Source organism: Thunnus thynnus, chromosome 2, assembly GCF_963924715.1.
Source record: "Thunnus thynnus chromosome 2, fThuThy2.1, whole genome shotgun sequence".
Classification (NCBI taxonomy): Eukaryota; Metazoa; Chordata; class Actinopteri; order Scombriformes; family Scombridae; genus Thunnus; species Thunnus thynnus.
In genome coordinates this window covers 10,221,013-10,242,204 of record NC_089518.1, presented here as the reverse complement: position 1 = coordinate 10,242,204, position 21,192 = coordinate 10,221,013, and the positions used below count along the sequence as shown (strand labels likewise).

At 41.9% G+C, this 21,192-nt stretch overlaps 1 protein-coding gene across 1 annotated transcript in view; it reads left to right on the top strand.

Moving 5' to 3' along the window:
• The window catches only part of cux2b (cut-like homeobox 2b), an 88,146-nt gene that overhangs the window by 28,943 nt on the left and 38,011 nt on the right, over window positions 1–21,192 (top strand). Inside the window, exons 2-3 of the mRNA XM_067602245.1 lie at window positions 7,392–7,502; window positions 10,367–10,414. Of these exons, the coding sequence (XP_067458346.1) occupies window positions 7,392–7,502; window positions 10,367–10,414 (159 nt within the window). The remainder of the gene's footprint in view (window positions 1–7,391; window positions 7,503–10,366; window positions 10,415–21,192) is intronic.

Sequence of the window (21,192 nt, the reverse complement as noted above, 5' to 3'; positions counted from 1 at the left end):
TGAGCGAGAGGAGGGACCTGTCTCTCAGCGCTACACAGGTGGTGTGAAACGCAGCCCTCTCTCCACACCTGAAATATTCAGATTCTTCCAGCGGCATCGCTTTGATCTTGCTGCAATCGACAAGGGAAAACGGAGAGAGTAGGGGGGAGAAAACAACAAAAACAAGAGGAAGAGCAGCACACCTGAGAGCGAACAGATTGACATTTCTTAAGAGAGAATAAACAATCGCAGGTTAGCTGTGTTGCATTGCTCCCGCTCGTCGTTTCAGGTGAAAGTGGGCCATCGCGGTGATGGCTGCATCTGTGGAGCCTTCCTCCTCTCCCACTAACTGACCTCAATGGTGGAGCTTCAGAGACAAGTCCCCTGCACTTTGAAAGAAAACAGGGAAACAAACCTTGTCCCCAATTTTATTGTTCAAGTTCGACAACATTTCTGCTCTCCTTATTTTTTTTTTTTTTAAACTGCAGTTTGGTAGGTTTTTGTGTTCGGAGCCTGGGCAGTTTTTTTGTGTTTTTGGCCATTGTGAAACCTCCCCGTCGCTCTTCCACATTCATATCTCCGTTTGAACTGATCATTTGTCCGACTGAGGTTATCATGTCTTTTCTCAGGTTTCAACCCACTAGTCTGCTAATGAATCATAGGACTGTGTAATTAGTCACCCTGCATGTACCACACAATGACAATAGACATCCTGATTGTAACCACAGAGTTTGAAAGGAGCAGAACAATGGTCGCCCTTAATGATGATAAATAAGGTGTTGTAATTGGCCTTCGTTTGGAGCATTCAGTCATAGATTGTAATTTGAAGTTTCTAATTGGAGGACATTTAAAGTTATTCATTGGATTCAGAGTAGATACAGGATTGTTTGAAAGAACTGTAATAAGATGTTTTCATGATACCTCTTGATACTATTTTGAATAAGACTTGACAATAAATGGAATTAGAGCCTCCCTGATCATACTATGATGTGTTACCAGTATATTAGTGAGAAGTAAGAAACGTATGTGTGTGTGTGCATGTGTATCCAAGTGTGCATGTTGGAATTAAAGAGAGAAGTGTTGACAAGTAGGCTGTGCTCTGGTGCATCAGGCGCCAAAAACTCTCTAAATGAAGCAGGGTATGACGAATAATGGCTGACAACACCAGTCACACCTTTTGCTGATGGTTGTAATGCTCACATGCTTCTCCTTCCTTTTGTAAGATTTAGCATGCTGTTTGAAGACAGCCTGACTGACTGGGGATTAATTATTTTGGATGATTTATCAGACTTACCAGTCCAGAGTTTAGAGAGGTGTCAAAATGAAATGTGATTTTCCTCATTGGTAAGTCCTCATGATCTATATGCTACCTACATATTTATGCACAGTGAAGTTAGTATTGCTGCTGTGGAGTGGACAGTTGCAGAATGTGCAAAGTAATCCGTAGGGTTGTGGTTCCCAACCTTGAGGGGTTGTGAGATAAATATCAGGACAGGAAAGCAGAAAAAAGCATTTGTTACGGAAAATAATATATTTTGTCAGACATTCTTCTAATTTTTGCTGTTTGTGTTATGAATCGATGGATATTTTAACCTCTTAAGGCCCCTTAAAATGATTCCAAATAAAAACTTTTTGGCTTCATTTGAAAGAAATAGTTTGACATTTTGGGAAATATGCTTATTTGATTTGTTGCCAAAAGTTAGATGAAAAGATCAATACCACAATTGTATGTAAATACGAAGCTGCATCCCGGAGCTTAGCTTAGCATAAAGACAAGAAACGAAACCAAAATCAAAGCAGACTGCCCGACTATTTCTGCCTGACAACCTCATGGTGGCGAAAGTACTCTGGGAAGTCACTGCCTGTTCATTTGTGAGCTTTAGAGGTGCTGGTTAGAGCATGGCTAGCTCCTTTAGCTCCAGTTTCCAGCCATTATGCTAAGCTAAGCTAACCATCTAACTCTGAGCAGGAAAGAAAATAAGCATATTTCCCAAAATGTTATAGTACTCCTTTAAGGGGCCATGAACCAAAAAGGTTGGGAACCACTGCCATTAGGTTTGTGAGCAGTACAATGGCTACTTTAACATTTAAACATTTATAATCTTGTTTGGGTGTATTTCTTCTTGCAATTGACAACACATCTTGCAATTGACCTCATCTTAATCCTTTAAATGAGGTAAAACGTACATCTAGCTTCTAACCAATTACTGCTATCACTAACCTACTCGTAGGTTAAATCTTTCAGAATTATATGCAAATAGAATTTGACTTAGGTGTGATGTGGTCTAACAGCAGTATGGTGTTGGGATGAATTGGAGCAGCGCTAGCCAAGCTTACAAAGAGTAAAAGTGAAGGAACAGCAGTCGGTGGTAAACAGATGGAGGGAGATGCCAGGTGATAGCAGCCCCCCCAGTGCTTCCCTGTCAGAGGCTGCGTGCTCAGCTCACGTTCCTAGCACCGGGTCACAGAGGTCAGAGGCTCCTCCTGCCCAGCTCCTCTGTCTGACTGTCTGCCTGCTTTACCCTTAACTGATGTTGAGCCCAAGGAGGCCAGATAAGAGTTCATTTTGGATCTTTCATATGGACAGGCGCCAATGTACGCTCTTCCCCACACAGCTCCATCCCCCCACCAAATGGCTCCCTCCTCCCTCTGTGGCTGGCAAGGGGGGGGGGCTGCCAGTAATAATGTTGAGGCCAGACTAGACTGCAGTGATTGGGGCCATTGATTGTGGTGATTTGATTTATTGATCAGTCCCCCCTCTCAAATGTGGCGTCTGAGATGCGGGGCTAATCTGAGGCAGCTATGGACAATCTTGTGCCTCACAGAGAATAGGAGGCGATAAGGAATGTATGAAAGGAAACTACACTTATCTTAATCACACACTGGTCCCTGCTCTGCCTTGCTGCAGCACTTGCGTGCGGATGTCGGCGCACATGTGTCTCTGCGCACGCATGTGTGCCCACCCGCTCTTTTGTGCAAGACCTTACGTGCAAGTGTGTGTGTGTGTGTGTATTTGTCTGTTTTTGCGTCGGTGTGCGTATGCGGTGGGGGTTGTGAGGCAGTACAGTCACCAGGCAGAACAGAGTGGATCTATAAATTGATGGAATTCAAAGCCTCCAGCATCGATTACCATTATAACAAACAGCAGCACACAGAATGTCTGATTATTTTTAGACAAAGATTCTGTGCTCTCAGCAGCAATTCTGCTGATGCTGTCACACTTTCAGACATCTGCCTATGATTGCAATTAGATGGGATACAAAAAGAAAAATAATACCCCATCTGCATTTTCTCCTCTCTTCTCCTCCTCCCTATTTTTCCCTCTTTAATTTGTGCTGTCCAAGCCCAGTGCACACAATAGTGATTTTGACTCAGTCTACCTCATTGCAGTACCTTGGTAGTTTTTTCCCAATTGTCAACATTTTCCACCATGGTTTGTCTTTGTGAAAGGCCAGAAAATAGCTTACCACCACAGATGTAATCAAGACGAGCTTGGTTTAATGAATCAATGTCAAATCTACTCCAACACAATACATTAGTCAGCCCCACATTTTACCTAAAACACTTGCACAGATTGTTACAGTACATGTCTCTGTTCTGACTTTTGTGAAGAGAAATTGTCTTTGCTGTCTGTTTGCTGCCTTTGCCTATAATAGACATAACAATCATTTAAGTGAAACACAACACACTTGACAACCAGCTTATGTCATAATCCTCAGCGTTTTGTCTTTCTTGCTGATTTGTTGCCATCACTGCCCTCCGTTTTTCTTGCCTTGTTTATCCTTCACCCAATATAGTCTGAAGGGACCACTCCCTGCAGTCTTTGCTGCAACACACTTGCATAAACCTGAGCCCTCCTAATGCAGTACGAATGGCTGCCTAACAGAACATGTGCTGGCTCCACTACAGATGCTGATAGGGTCCATCTTTGGTCAGTGTCAGAAGGATAGAGCCTACATCTGTAAGGAAACGGACATGGGAGTCATGATTTTACAGTTTTTTTTCTCTGTTGTTCAGCAGTTCATTGAACTTTGAGTCTATTTACTAACTGCCAATGGGCTGCAAGTCTCTCCTGTTAAAGCCAATGTGTTTCTGGTTTCTTGGTCAAGATAGCTTTCCTCTTGCAGATTGACTTGAGCACGCCAGGACTGGTTCCATGTTCAAAATCCCTCTTTCCTGTCCCTCCAGTCCCAATGACAGCTCTGCCCTCCCCAGGGGAAACTCATCAATTATGGCTGGATGTTTGACTGGCAGAGGTTTAATGACAGGAGCTCCGTATTGACCCGACTGCCACACACTGAAAATTTGGTCCTAGTCACCCTTTTTAAAACCTGTCAAATGATTACCAAGAAACTCCTCTTTGCACAGTGAGTTGAACTCTTTTTTTTATGTGTTCAAGACATCAGAAGCATCTACATGCTCATGCAAATGATTTCTGAAGGATGAAGCTCAACATAATGGAGGATAAGTGAATTTTATCAGGGATCTCAAAGGTGCCCTGGCTTTAGGTTGAAATGGATCACATCTGATTAGGAAGCAGAGGAAAAATCTTCTTTAGCGTCTTTTGTCCCCAGAGATAGCAATGCGAAACACTATATTGTAGAGTTCTTTCCATCATCAATCTGAGCAAGACAACCAAAGTAGCAAACAGTTTGTTCTGCTTCACTTCTCTCTAGAAAGACAGACAGTAGGTTTCATTTGATGGGCTGTTGCCCAGGCTCCCCTCCCTCCTAATGTTCTAGAAACTGTGGGGGTGCTTTCAAAATAACCATGCCATTATGATAGCACTGTTTGGCTTGCATACAGCATGAGTATTCACCATTCTCATCAGCTGAGCTGCAATAAAAAGTAAACCCAGTTCTTCAATGAGGCCACTGAAGCACTGGCGGACTTAGAATCACCACACTGTTATATCTTAAGTACTTATAAAATCCACTCAAAGTCACTTCTAGAGGAATTTTCTCTTGGCAAGATTAGTCGGTCTGGGGCCATTTGAATCTAGTGGAGGTTGGCTGGCTTCTGAAAGCCCACTCTCTAATCTCCAGGAAGGCTCATCCCAGATGGACTGTAAGGACTAACAGGAATTTATGAAGTCTTGTCACAGTATCCTGTGCAGCCGTGGCCTTTTTCAGTGACAGTACGATTTACGAAGAACGACACATCTCTCAGAAAACCAAATGTATCCTAAACATTTAGATTCTCTCTAAGCGTAAGACTTGTGATTTTAAATGAGAGGAGCAGTGGTGGTAACCAGGTGTTTAGACATGTATTGTCTGTCTTTGCTACAAATAGGAAGTATGACAAATGTAGATATTCCACATTTTTCTTATTGTCAACAAATCCCATGAAAACACCAGAACCAACACTGATATATCTTATTCTTCTGTGTTATAGAGCTCTATTGTTGTCCAAAAACTATTAAAACACATCATTAGTCACACTGTTGCACTGGGTCACATAGCTTCATTACCATGAACACATATACACCATAGTTTGTCTTGACTCAATCCCACAATGAAATGAAATACTCACTGGAGCACCAAACATATATTAATCCGCAGCCCAGCAGTTTTAGGAAATTACTGAGCTTTTTTTGAAAGTGAAACTATATATTTGTGACCTGTTCTTAAAGATTTATGACTTCAGTAGGGACCAATAGGCCTTTGGCCAAGAGCCAAAGATAGGGTAGGGAAGTAAGAAAGTATTGAGAGACGGACTAATGCATGGTTAGTTTTGGTCTTTTAATGGAATGTGTTAACAATAAGAAAAAGATGGAATAATTTTTAATTCCACCTGTGATCACAATAACCTCTTCCAATCCAATCCTTTATAGGGGGCAGATCAGAAAATGCTCATATGAATTGTTTTCTTGTAATGGTCAAATGTGTTCTGATCCTGCTGATGGAGGCTGCAGATCAGAAAACGCTTATATCGTTTTGGAAGGCAATAACAAATTAGCTTGTTGTTTAGTTGTAAGCAGCACAATGCCACAACAAACCTTTACCTGTAGGTGATATACATCAGGTGCCTTGCTGAAAGACACATCGGCCAAGTTGTTAAGTTAATCATAGGATGATGAAGTGCTGTATCTCACCTCAGACTGTACAAAAAAGTCCTATTTTAGCTGCTCCCTGGCTTGTTAGTCCAGGGACTTGAACCAGCAGCCCTTCAATTAACGGCCTACTTCTCTGACCGACAGGCTGCCACCATCCCACGAGGCCACTGCAGCTGAAGTTTCATCCTTCTATCCCTCCATTTTCTTTCTTTTTTTTCCTTGCGTGATGATTTATTAAATTGCCTTTAAGTAAGACTGCAGATTAATTAAAACACAGTCAATTTAATTTCCCGGCGTCATATATAAATTCGCAGTGGTAATTGAATCCCCTACTCCACTATTTTATATTGTAACCCAGCAGTTACAAGAGAAGATCCTCATCAATTACCGTGAATCACAGTCAAAAACGAAGAGGAGGTGAATGTACAGTTGTGTGTTCCAGCGCTGCTCAGTACAGGAGAGTGGAGTTTGAATCTGCTTTCCTCTTTTTTTTCAGTTTGCTGAAAGAGCCGGGAATTGGATGACTGATCGATAATATTGGATTTGCGGATGGCATGCAGTGCAGTCGAGTCCAGCATGAATGCAAGGTTCTGACGAAGGGCCTGCTACACAGACAGCTTTGAATAGTGGATAAGACATGTTGCTGGGGTGGAGCTCTCATTTTGTACAACACAGACATGTAAACAACCGATGTGCAGAGACATTAATGGAATAGCGATCAGGGCTGTTGTTGTAGCAAAAGGGTAATTTGGTTAAAGCTATGGAGGCTGTTGCCATGTATTGAAAATCTGTGCAGAATCAATATAAAGATCGGTGCAGGCGATGGGAGAGAGATTGAAAAAAGGCTGAAAATAGATCTGACCTGTGGTAATTACGATAGCAAGCAAGGCGTTTGTATGTTTGAATCAGGTCTTGGCCGGGCTTAAAAAACAGCCCTTCATTTCAGGAGGAAGCTCTATTTGTTTGTAAGGGTGTTTGTCAGGTTATTGGGTCTCCACACGTGACTCCCCACCCCCCTCACTCTCTCTCTCCTTCCCCCCTCCTCCTCACCCCACTCCCTCACTGGCGCTCTATAACCGTTGCAAGCGTATTGATTATTTCAAATACTGATTATCTAAAAGGCCTTCTGCTACTGTAGGCATTGGATTTATTTTGGCTTAATTATTTATGGGCCAGGGCTAGCTGTAAGTATTACTGCTGTGAGATCATGAAGGATTACATTGTTAATATTCAGCAGTGTATTTTTATTTATGTACACTCTAAGCTTTACTGGACGAGCGTTGGCAGGCTCCCTAAAGTGCCTGCTCTCTCCACTCTCTTCCTCTCACCGTTTCTCTCGTCTTTTGTGTGTTTGCAGAGGGAGCTAAACTCTGTAGCATCTGAGCTGGCGGGTCGACAAGAGGAGAGCGAACATTCCCACAAGCACCTGGTAGAGCTGAGCAGGGAGTTCAAGAGAAATGTACCTGAGGTAAGTCTAGCACCCCCCCCCCCCTCCTGTTCTCTCAACACTATGTGCCATTTTCCTCATCTTCACTCCAGCAGGTACACACTGTATGCGTCACTGCTGCTGCTTGAGCCCCCGCATATACCTTTTGTACAGGGAATTATTTATTTCCTTGGTAAAAGCTGTATTAGTGTATATTAACAGTGCACAACACTTGTGATAAGTCAGGGTTAGCGCCACCCTCCTCTTCCACTAGCTCTGTTAATATTTAAATGCCGAGGCCTTGCAGTAATGTTAGCCTCTGGCTGCATGTGATGAGAGGCCAAGGGGCTCATTTAGAAAAGGTAAGCACAACTTTGCTGCTTATTTTCAACTCTAAAGCTGAAGCATTAATTTATGAAAAAGTTATCTTGGTTTCAAAATTGGCAGTTGATATTGACTTTCTCCAACTTTCTGTGATGTAACAAGTAAAGGTGTCTCTCCAAACCCGTAAGGAACAGGACGCTCACAGAACATAATCTGATGAATGCTAATGAAGATGAGCCCCCCACTGCGCCACCCCCTCCAACATAACTATTACAAACACACTTTTTTGTGCTGCTTCAAAAATATATTTTTTATTGAAGACATATGCACAGTAGAAAATGAAAAAAGGAGAAGAAAGTTTACATTTTATTTGAATTATTTTTTTATGCCTTATTGCCAAGTTGACAGTGGAGAGTTGACAAGAAATGAGCAGAGAGAGAGAGAGAGATGGGGTATGACATGTGACTATAATTGCACTGACTAGTAAATCGATAGAAAATTAATCAGCAACTATCTGATGATAGTTAATTGTTTATTTAATTTTTTAAGCCTAATGCCAAACAATTTCTGGTTCCAGCTTCTCAAATGTCATGAGTTGTTGATTTTCTCTGTTTTTTATATGACAATATAAAATATAATATGTCAATTGAATATCTTTGGGGTTTGGACTGTTGAGATAAAACATGGAATTGGAAGACATCACCTTTGGTTCTGGAGGATCCAGAAGGTTACTGAGAAAATAACCTGCAGATTAATCAATAATAAAAATGATTGTTAGTTGCAGCCTTACATGCAACAAAGGTCCCTGGCCGAACTTGAACTGGCAACGCTGCAGTTCATGGTCGGCACTATAACCCCCAAGGCACCCCAAGTTACCATTTTCACATTTTTACTTTTTAATGTCCCCTATTACCTTTTGGCAACCCTCCAACTGATCAGCAATGTACATTGATAATTTTCTACGAACATGGTCTTATTAATCATAAAAGGCATATTGAGCAGGACTAATACAAGAAAAATAACTAAGTAGACAAAGACGCATCAGGACAAAAAATGTTTCATTTAGCATTATCCTGTTGAACTGAGCAAGACCCCTCACTGAAGTTGAAATGAACTGAACTGATAAGTTCTCTTACTAGAAACAGCATTGCTTTCTGTCACATAAGTCCTGGTAGATATTATTATGTACCTGACAGCTGAAATTGATTTGATATGCTAACTTTTTCAATAATACTTTAATAGTTTACTGAATTTCATCAGTCAGTTATTTAATGTACACTAACTTTTTTTAAATCCACATTGAGAATTGTGTGTTCTCTTTCATTTTATTCAGCTTTACATTTGAAATGTGCCAAAAAGTCATTCCACCTTACTGTTGTATGGCACAATGCAGCTCTTCACAGGGATTCCTGGCAGGAGCATCCAGAACCTCCAGTACATTCAGCACTGCCAGGATCCTGATAAGAGTGCAAAAACACATAACATATAACACCAATTCTGTTTTCATTGCACTGGTTCCCTGTCTCCTTCAGGATTGACTACAAAGTCCTGCTACTAACATATAAATCCATCAACGGACATGCACCTCCCTACCTACAGGAACTGATCATACCACAAACCTCCACCCGCACCCTCAGATCTGCCAGTGGCGTGCTGCTCTGGGCCCCCAGTACTAAGCTCTGCACCATGGGGGATCGAGCCTTCTGCTCTGCTGCACCACACTTGTGGAACATCGTTCCTAACCATCTGAAGGCAGCACAGACCCCAGACTATTTTTAAAAAGTCCTAAAAACATTTTTATTCAGGAAGGCTTTTCCATCTTTTTCATCTTAACTCTTAATATTATTTTCTTTATGTTGTGTGTTCTATTTTATTGATACTATAGCACTTTGAGTTTCACTATGAATGAAAAGTGCAGTACAAATTAAACATATCATTATTTTATTATTAAATGGCAATTAAGGTGGATTGAACTGAATACATGAAAAGCTAAATCTATGAATGATACAGATATGACTTTGTCCTTTTTATCATCTTCTTTGAAATGATCATCCATTGACAACTAGGCTGAAGTCAAAGAGAATATTTTTATATTTTATAAATGAGCCCTCCGGCTATTTGCTGTGGCTCGACTGGCTGCCTATCTTCAGCTTGAGAATGTAGTGTAGTGCTGTAATCTTGTCAGTATAATACAGGCGTTTAAGACAGGATCAGGCTGTCACTACTGGCAGCACAATCCCCTTACCTGAGGCTGTAGGAGCTCGCACAAGTCTGGATCCTGAGCTCTAACGCAAGCTACTGGAAAGCCCCACTTTTCAAACATGCCCACTCAAACCCTTTAGGTTTAACCACTAATACCCACACCCCATAACAACATACCTCACTCACTCACTCCCTCACTCATGCAGTGTAAGAGGCACTATGGAGAGAGAAATCCATTAACATGAAAGATTTTCAGCTCTCTTTCTTATGGAGCTGTTTGCGCCTCACTGGGGCCAATCTGATTCCTAAACAGGTGGAGCATCTGCAAAATTGAAAAAAAAAAAAAGCTGAGGCTGAGTTTATTTTTTGTCTGTACATAGGAAGTCCGGGACATGGTGGCACCTGTTCTCAAGAGTTTCCAAGCCCAGGTGAGTCCTGTGTCTTTGCATTTTACAGACATATGAAACATTTACAGATTCTGCAGAATAAAACACAGAAAGTCTGGAAAACCTCTAAGTAGTTGTAGCATTTGTATTGATGATTTTTTAAGCTCCACATTATAGTTGACTGAAACAAGAGATATTCCTGTTGGGTTTTATATGTACATTGACCAGAGCAGATCACTGTGCTCCTGGAACGAATGATTTGATAGATAGGGCGGAGGAATCCACGGCATACTTTTCGTGTTACTGCTCATCTGGTGCTTATTGACTGATGCCTTTTCTGTCAAAGTGAAGTAGCATCTATCTGCCATTAGATGATCAGATATCTGGCTTCTCATATTTTCTTGGCCGAGACAAGCCCTCATTTCCTGTTGTGATGGTGCATTCACCGTGCCCCTTCTCTGACGTCGCCATATTGAAAAAGTCATCTGATACCTACCAAGTCTCTGCTCCAGCCATTAAACCAAGGTCATAAATCACATTTGTGAGCTGCGTTATGGTCCGCAAAGCAGAGGCTTATGGAAATGATACCACAAATATGTTTCCAGTCTCACTCTCCCCTCTAAACTCCCGCTCAGCGCTAACCTGAAAGCCCCATCATCGGTAAACATGAGAACACTCAGCATGGATTGTTCAGTTCTCTTGGAAGTGATTATTGGCAGCTTCTTTTTAATGCTTTATAATTGACTATGCCCAAGCAACCGTGTTCCCTGGCAGGAGCTATCACATTCAATACTACACCCCGCAATACTCCGTGGTTGATTTGTGTGCTAATTCAATTACTCTAACTGTAAAGTCACACAAATATCAGAAGCACCCTTCCATATCTTTATTGTGCAAACAGGAACCCACAGGATTAATTTAAGCACCATTGATGTCTGACAACTGGGAGTCTAGAGATGTTTCATAGTAGATAAAATAGATGGCTGATAATGAGCAATGATTTTTTTTTCTTGTTAGCTGCAGGCCTCTCTTGGCACCTCTCGGTCTCTCTTGTGTAACTTCCACAGGCTTATGTTCTGCACATTGATAAGTAAGCCAGCTTGCATTACTGAAAAAGCCTTGGCTGTTTTTTGGGGGGTTTTTTTTATCACAAGGTACAGCAAGTTACTCGGCATACTATAATAATATAATCCTCTGGTGTTTTCTGATACACTTTGACCTTATTGGTAATGTCAAACAGCTTGCGGAGGCTTGTGAACTTTACCCAGCGGTAGTCGGCACGACCTCAGTGTAAGCTGTGGGACCTCGACCTGCTGCTGCAGGGGGAGACTTAGAGGAGAAGGTGGAGTTGGATGTGCTTGTTTGGCTGTGTGGTTTGGGATAGACTAAAGCTTCCCTGCAGCTGCACTGTACAGGTGGTGAACGATAGAAAAGTCCTTGTGTGTGTGTGTGTGAGGATGCATATATGTGAGAAAGAACTGGGTCCTTGCCCCCCCCCCCCCCCCCCCCCCCCCCCAGTTCGGAGGCCCAGAGGAGCGCCTCATGGTATTTGGACCCTCATCATGCCACTTCTAAAGGAGAAGTCAGCTCCTTTGAAGTGTTTGCAACATGACAGGTTTCTCTTTCTTTTCTTTTTCATTTCAATGTTCCCCACCCACTTTCTCTCTCTTCTCCCGTCCAATCTCGCCTTCTAATTATCACTAACCAGGCGACTGATTAGAAACACGTTGCCGACCTAGTTTTTCTGAGGAGCTGGAGGAGGAGAAAGGGTTAATCCCAGAGCTGGTGGCTGTCATTGGTCGCTTCCCTCCTTCTTCTCCTCTTTTTCGTTCTGCTCCTCTCTTTCTTTCCCTGGAAGTTTGCTAATGAGGTCCCGTCAGAGCTGAGGAGAGGTGTTAATTTGGCCTTGTGAAGTAGGAAGGAGATTAAGGACAGTGAGGAGCTGAGTTTACGGCTTAAAATACACCGCTGTCCTTATTAATCCATAGGGCCCTGGGAGACCGGCGTTTTTGGTTTTATAATGAACACTGTCTTATAATGAAGGTAATTTTAATAAAAATTTACGCAGAAGAAGAGGAGATGGTACATGTCTCTATGGTCTCAGGCACACCTTTGGGGCTGTGGGATATGACAGTTATTTCTCAAATAACCGATCGCTGGAGAGACAGGCCTGTTGGACCACACCATTCACACAACTTTCACACAAGCGTTCACTGCCATCTGAATGTACGGAAAGCAGTCTTCACCAAGTCTCACCAAGACTATGCAGGCTTCTCAATGCAATTTACACCTCCCTCTCACTTTAGAGTGTAAACTCCCCTCAGGATAAACCTTTTGTGAGACAGGGAAAAAAAAGAACAGTGACGGATTTCTTGTGTTTGTAGCCTTTTTTTTTTTTTTTTACATTGGGACGAGAGAGGCAAATTCCTCTCCACATCCGGCCTGTACCAATCTGAATATCAGGCCCAAATTAACCAGTCATTCTATTTTTCTCCTCTCCTCTTGATGTCTTTTGGTGCTCACAGAAAAAGAAAACAGCAGTATGGGTCCCTAATTACTGAAACTTGCTTTACAATGATAATCCGTGGAGTAATTTAGCGTGCACAATGAGAGTTGTGGTGCTTGCGCAGATGGAGATTCTGATAAATAGTTTGTAACGTGTAATTAGCAGCTCTGCCGGTTACATACCATTAACCCCTCAAGCTCAGGAATCATTATTGGCCCTCATTATCAAGCAGCAAGGTACGATCGAGCTGACTAGACATCAAAAACATCAAACAGCTATTAAAGCACTGCGAACTGGGGGCCGATGGACACCTGTTTATGAGTCTAACTGTGCCATTTCTTCCCCTGAGGTTGGGAAGTGATGATGTGGGGGAAGACAATGTTTTTGTGTATGTTGTTGTTGCTTTTCTATGAGAGCATTTTGACTATACAGCAGCTTTTCAACTCCATGAAACTGAAGAAAGAGATCTCAAAATGGCTGTTCACCTATATACTACAATATACTGTAAGTGTGACTTCTATGTTCAGGAAAGGTGGAAAGAAGTCAACTTAAAAGCAGATGCAATGAGTTTGTGCTATTATAGTTTGTACATCGATTTGTTGCACACAGCTGATCATGTAACAATACAGTTTGCTTTCATAATCTACTTTGTCAGACTGTAGAGTGGAGAATGACAGGAGAACCAAGGTATAATGTACCACAAAAATCATAATAGTTTTTTGGATTGTCATATTCTTTTACCTCTCATTTATCAGATACATCTGCAGCTTGCTTGTTTCTAACTCAAATGTAAAGCGTTGTGCAGATGATTTGACCAGAGTCCTGGAGTAGTAGAGTAAAGTGTTTCAGTGCTTTCAGAGACCGTGCCCGCAGTGCCTTGCCCTGAGCTCGCCCGCCATGCAGCGAGGTAGACAAACACCGTCTTTGATCATCCATCGAGAGACGACCAGTTCTTCCTCCTTTTGATTAATTCCTGAAGGAAATGATAATTTCTCTTGAATGTATGAATATGTTATGAATAGTGGAATGAATCAAAGAGTAAAGGATGATAATTAATTACAGCGCCATGATAAAAGGCTGTGGGTGTTATGACGCAAGCTTCCTCCGTGTCATTATGAGAGGCTCCGTAATTACCTTTCTGCATGAGCCAGCGCTCCTGGCAGTGCTGGCGGTGAGAGTGCCGCTCAATGAGTGAGTCTAACGGTCATAAAGCTTTTCCCTGCCTAATTGTCTGAGGGGCTCTATGGCACTTTCATAGATGAGGGACTGCGCTGTTAGGAAAAATGCTCTGCGATGCTACAGCTTTTCCAGCTCAATGAAGTTAGATCTTCATCATGGGCTAAACCTTGCAGTTATTAGGTACAGATTGCTTGAGTGGATGGCTAACTTGGGAAGGTGGGGTCTGAACAGCAGCAGAGTCATACAGTCTGATGCAAAAGCTGCTCCTAGACTATATACAGTTTTTTATTAGCAAGCTAGTGTTGATTTCCATGTATATTGTACATTATGGTCCCATATTTCTGTGCCAATAAACCAGATCCCTGCCTTACAGTTACCTCTGAATATTCCCTTTGTGTTATTATTCATGCCCTATCTTATGTAAGGGGCATTTACAACATTCTCCTGCTCCTCTCACTCACTCCCACTCTCCCACCCTCCCCTGCCTCCCCCTTGGCTATGACCAGACTGCTTCATACGGGGCTGACGAGGTATCTCTAATGCCGGTCTCCTGCTCGGCTGTCTCAGGCTCATTGAGCAGCAGGCCAGGCCCAGGATCTCCAGGCCATTACCTATTCACAGCATGTCCAGGCCTCTAGCCTATTGTGGGGAACATAATGGGCTCCAGGGCCATGTAAACCACTGGCTCTCTGCTCCTGGTTGATCACTTGTGTCCTCTTCATACTAAGGAGAGGAAAGGAAGGTGGGAGGCAGGAAGGTAGGAAGAGCAGAGAGCAGAGCAGAGGGGGAGGGATGTGAGGGGGGGGGACGTGGGAGTGTAATTGGACATTAGATAATACCTTCCTTGAGTCTTTTCCGTTCTCTCTGTCTCCAGAGGGTGAATGTCCACACCTGTTCTCCACATCAGTGCAGAAAAGCTGATTTGACCCAAACTCAAGGCACATCTTACAGTTTCAGTCCTTATTACTTTTAAGTTTACTTTTATTGATTATGATAAGTCAAAGATGAACAAGCTTATATGTGGATATTGGATCAAATATTGTAGGGCTGTCCATCTCACCTCTGATACTTCTCATCTAATGCCAAAGTCCATACATCGACAAATGAACAAATAGCCTAGTCAAAGGCCTTTTTTGTCCGATTTTTATCACAGTAATGCTTTTGAAGAGTCTGGCTCTATTTCATTTCACAGAACTATTTCACATGAGAAAAACATTCGCCACTCAATTTACAATTAGTCTCCTTTTTTATATTCAGTTTCTTATGTACTGTAATCACTGTTCATTGACCCATGTATATTTAAGTACTTCTAATGTGAGCCTTCGTCACTTCTGCTTAACAGTGTGGCCACTGTGGCCACTGTGCTGATAGACTTAACGTGAAGTGAATTTTAAAGGTGATGTGAATGCATATAAATGTCAATGCAAAGATGCGAGTCTATGTGAACAGACACATATTTGCACTCTAGAAAGTGCAAATTGAGACAAAGAGGCATCAGTGCTAATATAAAATGTTTCAACTTAAGTGAAAGATTTGCACACATCCTAAGCTGTATCACTATAATTCATGAATGTACAGAGAATACGGGAAAAAAGAGAGAAACTGGAAGGTAAGAAGGGAAATAATTAAGAAAGGATATCGGACACAGTTGAACAGTTAGTGCATATGTTGCTAGCTAGCTACAGCTAACGTCTGAACAGAAGGTACATTGTCTGTTTGAGATGAATAAACACGGACAATACAGAGGTCATAATAACACAGGATACTGTGTTAGTGTGATACTAACTACACAGCAATTTCTACCTAGCTTTTGAGGTGAGGTGGCAAGGTAATGTTAGCAAGACCAAGTAAAACTGTAGCATCAACAATGTCTAGTGTTTCAATTAAAGCCAGGGTTCGTTTTATTGCTTATAAATGTAACTTTTCATTTGTAACAGGAAAATGAAATCTTTCTGCTATCAAAAAATATCAGCATAAAGTATAAAAAAATGTATGAAGGGCAAACTAAAATGAAAACAATGCAACAACCCTTGATTAGCATTTTTAAACTCATAATACAGGTCATATTTGTCTCCAAATATAAAAGCAAACATATTTTTCTACCCAAAAGCAAATGTATAACACAATAATTCCTGCCAAATGGTGCCTGTCTTTTTTCAGAGGCTCACTTTAAAATGAAATATCACCAATTCAGTAAATCACTACATAAACAAAAGCAGTAGTTGGGTGGCTGGTTTTCACTAGTGGTACACCATATTTCAGCTCCAGATTGGGCCTTTTTGAAGAAGTTTAATATATGTGACTGCCCTTGTTTGTTTCCTCTGTGGTGACTGATTGTTGTGATTCTGCTGGGTGTTTTTATGCTGAGATGCCTCAACCTTTCCATCAGCCTTCCTAGTGTCAGTCTTATCCCTCCTCTGCTGTGCTGTGATCTGATGGTGTGTGTGTGTTGGTGTGTTTGTTTTCCTGTCCTGACTGATGCCCTGTCGGAGCGTCCCAGTTGGGTGTATTCATCATTATGGATGCGTGTTTAGAGCCAGGGATGCACACCAGGTAAAGAAGAGAGAGGGGGGGTGGGGTGTTATAAATAGGCACTTGGCTCTCTAGCCGTGTGGAATTGATGAGTTTCAGCACATTCTGCTCTGCAGTGCCAGGTTTAATTTCTACCGTCCTGACAGCACAAACCTCAGAGCCCAGAGACGTCACGCCTGACTGCCGCTGCTGTGCAAATGTTAGCCATGTTTGAGGATGGACGCACACATAGCGCCGGCTGCACTGCTCCTATTGGGCGTCTGACTGGCTGTACATCCGCTCCTCTAAACCCTTGTCACCTTAAGAGACAGGCAATCACACTCCCCTTCTGACCCCTCACCAAACAGACACTCACCAGCAGCAGACAGTAACTAATCTAGGAGGTAGTTTTGTAAGACCTAGCTCACCTCAGTCTAACATGGTCAGCTACTTGTTATGAGACAGGTGAGAGTGTCCCTCCAGGCAACCTAAATCAGAGAACAGCAACACTAGTAGCAGCAGTAGCACTGTTCCTGAGATTCTCCGACTCCTGGCTCACTCTCAGCTGCTGGCAAGAGCACAGTCAAATTAGCCAATAAAAATGTGTGAAATCGGTGGCTCAGCGCCGGCAAGGACATGCCAGGAGAAATAAACATCAGCGCTCGTACAACCAGGAAAAGCTCATGTGAGGAGGAAAAGGCAGAACGGGAGAGCTGCTTCACCAATTCTACGGCGCGATTCTCTGATTTCAGGCACAGAATCTGAGCTGCACAGACACAGTCAGAGAGCAAAGTTGTTTCTCCACTCCATTGAACACCGAGACCCAGCCTCCGATCAAGCCAGTGGCAGCACAAGTCAAAAGAACATGAGTTTCTGTCAGAGGATACGCATCCCTCATGTGCTGAAGTGATTTAATTCCCTCTGTTCATCTGTGGTGTTTCCCCCCCGCTGAAGCCCGGGAATACCAGTCTTCATTTCACATGATGCTTGGCTGTGAAGTTTAATTTCAGCAAAATCTAAACACGCTAATTAAATATCATAACTTTCTGAAGAAGGCTCTTGTAAAGGTACCTGAAATTTTAATTTAGACTTCAAAAGAGCGAAGACTTTAAAGCAAATCTATTGTTTTTCATTTAGACTTGCAATTTTCTTTTCTCTGCAGTACTGCAGTACGTAGTTATGATTGATCTGGTAATTAAAATATGCAGAGAGGGAAAAATATTAACTGCTCCTTTTTTCACTTTCTTTTTGTTTTAGAAAACAGCCGACACATTTTCCTTCTCTTTCCAGCACAGATAATTAAATTTTGCACATTGATGTTCTTTACACAGCATTCATCGGCCTCATTATTTTTCCATTTTCATCTTTCTGGTGAGAGATCGATAGATTGATAAAATGATGGAGCCTATCTTAAATAATGCAAGCAGAGAAAAGTTACACTTACTTTGCTGCTGGCTAAGTGTTTGAACTTTTATTCTTCTTTCAAATTGTATTTAATATCACATGAAGGTAGATCTTGCAGTATACATGCTAGTGTAAATCATTTATTCCAATTTTGCTGTCCCTCTGCAAAAAAATGATGCAGCTCCTCTCCACTTTTAGTGGGCCTATGGTATATTGGATGATGCTTGTCAAGCCTAATATCCTAAATGATAAAGAAACTGGCAATTCAAAGAAAGACAGCGTAAAGTAGGCCAATTAGTACCTAGGGAACATTTTGCTAGAAGAGATAGCAGCTCCAAATGTCACATGCACGAACATTAGGACTGATTGTTTATAATATGACCTGACAGTTTGGGTCTCTTTAATATGGGATTAACTACAATACTAATTAACATGTGGCTCTATTAAAACAAGCAGCTGCAAGAGAAGTAACTTTCTTTCCAGGGAGGGGAGCAACTCCTCTGATGTACACCGCACGTTGAATTGTAGCTTCTTCTTCCACAAATCAAATGTGTTTTTACACTTTTAAGAGATCTGCTTGTTTTATTCTTATTTTACACTGGAAATACGACACCCTAAATCACACCCGCCGCGCTTAAATATCTAAGCCCACAGATCAGAGTGTTCTTTGCCATTGTCACAAACAGATATATGTTTTAAAGTCCCACTGCAGGGCTCTCTGTTTCATCAGAGGCATAAAGTGGCCACGGTGGCCTGAGGAGAGTGTTAAACACATCCTTAATTAAAGCAAAGTAACTTTGCGTCTCTGCTCGTGATTTCTCCCACTGTCCCTGTAATTGGGTCTCAGTGGATTTAGCAGTAGGGCTCCAGCTCTTCTGCTGGAGTGGAGTGCCCACTCTGGAGTGGAGCCGAGGGGACGGGCAAAAGGGAAAAAGCTGCTGGTCACCAGGTCCAGGATGCTAGCAGCTGGCAGGAAGGCACAAGAGTCAGCTGCAGCCAAACAGGAGGACAGGTGGAATCAGGGAGCTCAAGCATGTTTCATTCCTCACAGAGAGGCACTGTTAGTCGGTCAGGAGGAAACATGGAGATGCATGAAGTCACAAATGCCTGGATAACACAAACATGTACAGGATTTTGTTGCACAGGGTTTACTGAAGCAAATGTAGATAACAGTAGCAGACAAGTAAGGGAAACACTTTGATACAAATATATCCATGAAGATATTAAAATTCTAAATATTCTTGATACTGTATTAAATCAATATATTGGTTGTTCTTTTATCTCTATAGATATTGACAGTGGTGAAAAATATAAATAAATATTTTTTAGGTAATCTAAAATAACTGAAAAGCGACATTTGTTTCATAGTTTTCTTCAAAATATCAAACCTTTTAGATCTCCTTGCCTCCTTGAGCTTTGTGTGTGTGTGTGTGTGTGTTTGTGTGTGTGTGTGTGTGTGTGTGTGTGTGTGTGTGTGTGTGTGTGTTTGTGGGCGTATGTCTTCTTCTGGCAAGACACGTGAAGGACAGCTGAAGGTACGGTGAGATCCAGTGATGGGCTTGTTTTATTACATCTCATATTGAGACCAATCTCTGCCCATTCACCTGAAGGACAGCCAGCTATTCCCTAACTAAATTAGCCAGCTGCTGTGGTGTGAGAGGGCCTCCACAGGCAGGCTTTGACATACACATACACACACACACAATCACAGAGGCAGGTACAGGCAGTCACGCAATAATGTGTATTTTTTCTGGCCTCCTCTCTCGTGCAAAAACTCACACTTACATGCATAATCACATGTCCCTCACTTCCCCTCTCTCACTTGCAAACACTCAGGTTGAAGGCAGGGGACGTGGGGTAATTGCCGTCATTGTGGCAAGTTGCGTGTTTGTGTCCCCGTCAACGAGCCCTGTACAACTCCTCCTTGTGGGACCATGTGACACAGATCTCTGTACTATAGCATACCTGGATATCACACGTCGTGTGTGTGTCTTCACAATGCATCTACCCTTAATGTCTAGTTTATTAGTTTATTTAACAGGGGCCATGCACAACACAACTGTTGGGCCAGAGTTAGCTATATAGCTAATATACATCTGCAGTCCCTGGGCAGGAAGATGTTGAAAAACAATATAGTACAATGCAAACAATTAAAAACAATACAATTAGCAACATCATATATAAAACAACATCATACAAAATATACATTACATACTCTCCATGTTGGAAAACAGTTGGTTCCATACAAAGGTTTAGATCAGTGATCATATGATTGGTTTGTCTTGAGCCATGTTTTAAGTGTTGTTTTAAAAATACTGAAGCTTGTGCATTCTCTGATATGGGTGGTGGGAATTCCATTTATCGCTGCTCTGACTGAAAATGCTGATTGCCTGAGAGCCGTTTTCCTAAATTTAGCCAAGCAGTCACCTCTGACTGATGCCCTGACCTACCTAGCATTGTTCCTGCAGAATGACACATTGTTTAAGTGATGGTGGCGCAAGATCATGAATTAATTTATACATCAGACACATATCTGCAAAACAAAGAAAACTGTCAAAGGTCAATAAATTATACTTCTGTATGATAGTACAATGATGGTAGCTCCTTGTTTTCAGTCAAGAATTTTCACAGATAGTGTGTAAAGAGTGTATCATGATTTTAGCGTAGTCACTCCTGCCTGGGACCAGCTTGTAGCGCAGAAAGAAGTGTGAGAAAATCATTGAGTGCATAAAAAGCTTAGCAGCAGCCAGAGGCAGTTGGTGCCTAGTATGTCTAAAATTCATTAGGGTAGCTCTGACACTTCTGGAGATCTTTTTTATGTGTTTCTTAAAATTTAAGATATTATCAACAATTATGCCCAGATACTTGATGTGCTCAACCATATTTATTACCTCTCCTTTAACTAGGAAGGACTGTCATTTCTCTTGATAGAAAAATAGATACCTACAGTTTTGCTTATGTTAGGAGTAAGACAACAGTGAGTTGACCCGTCTGATACTTTGTTCAATACTGCAGTGAATTTGGAAGCAGCTTGTTCTCTTCTTTTAGCGTGAGTGTAAATAACTGTATCATCTGCATATATCTGGATGTGGACCTCTGGGCAAATCAGGCAGATCATTAATGTATGATACGTGTGGAATTCCAATGGTGCAGTCAGAAAAAGATGAGCAAGTGTCAATAATTCCTCTGCATTGTTTTCTTAAGTTTAGGTACGACTCCA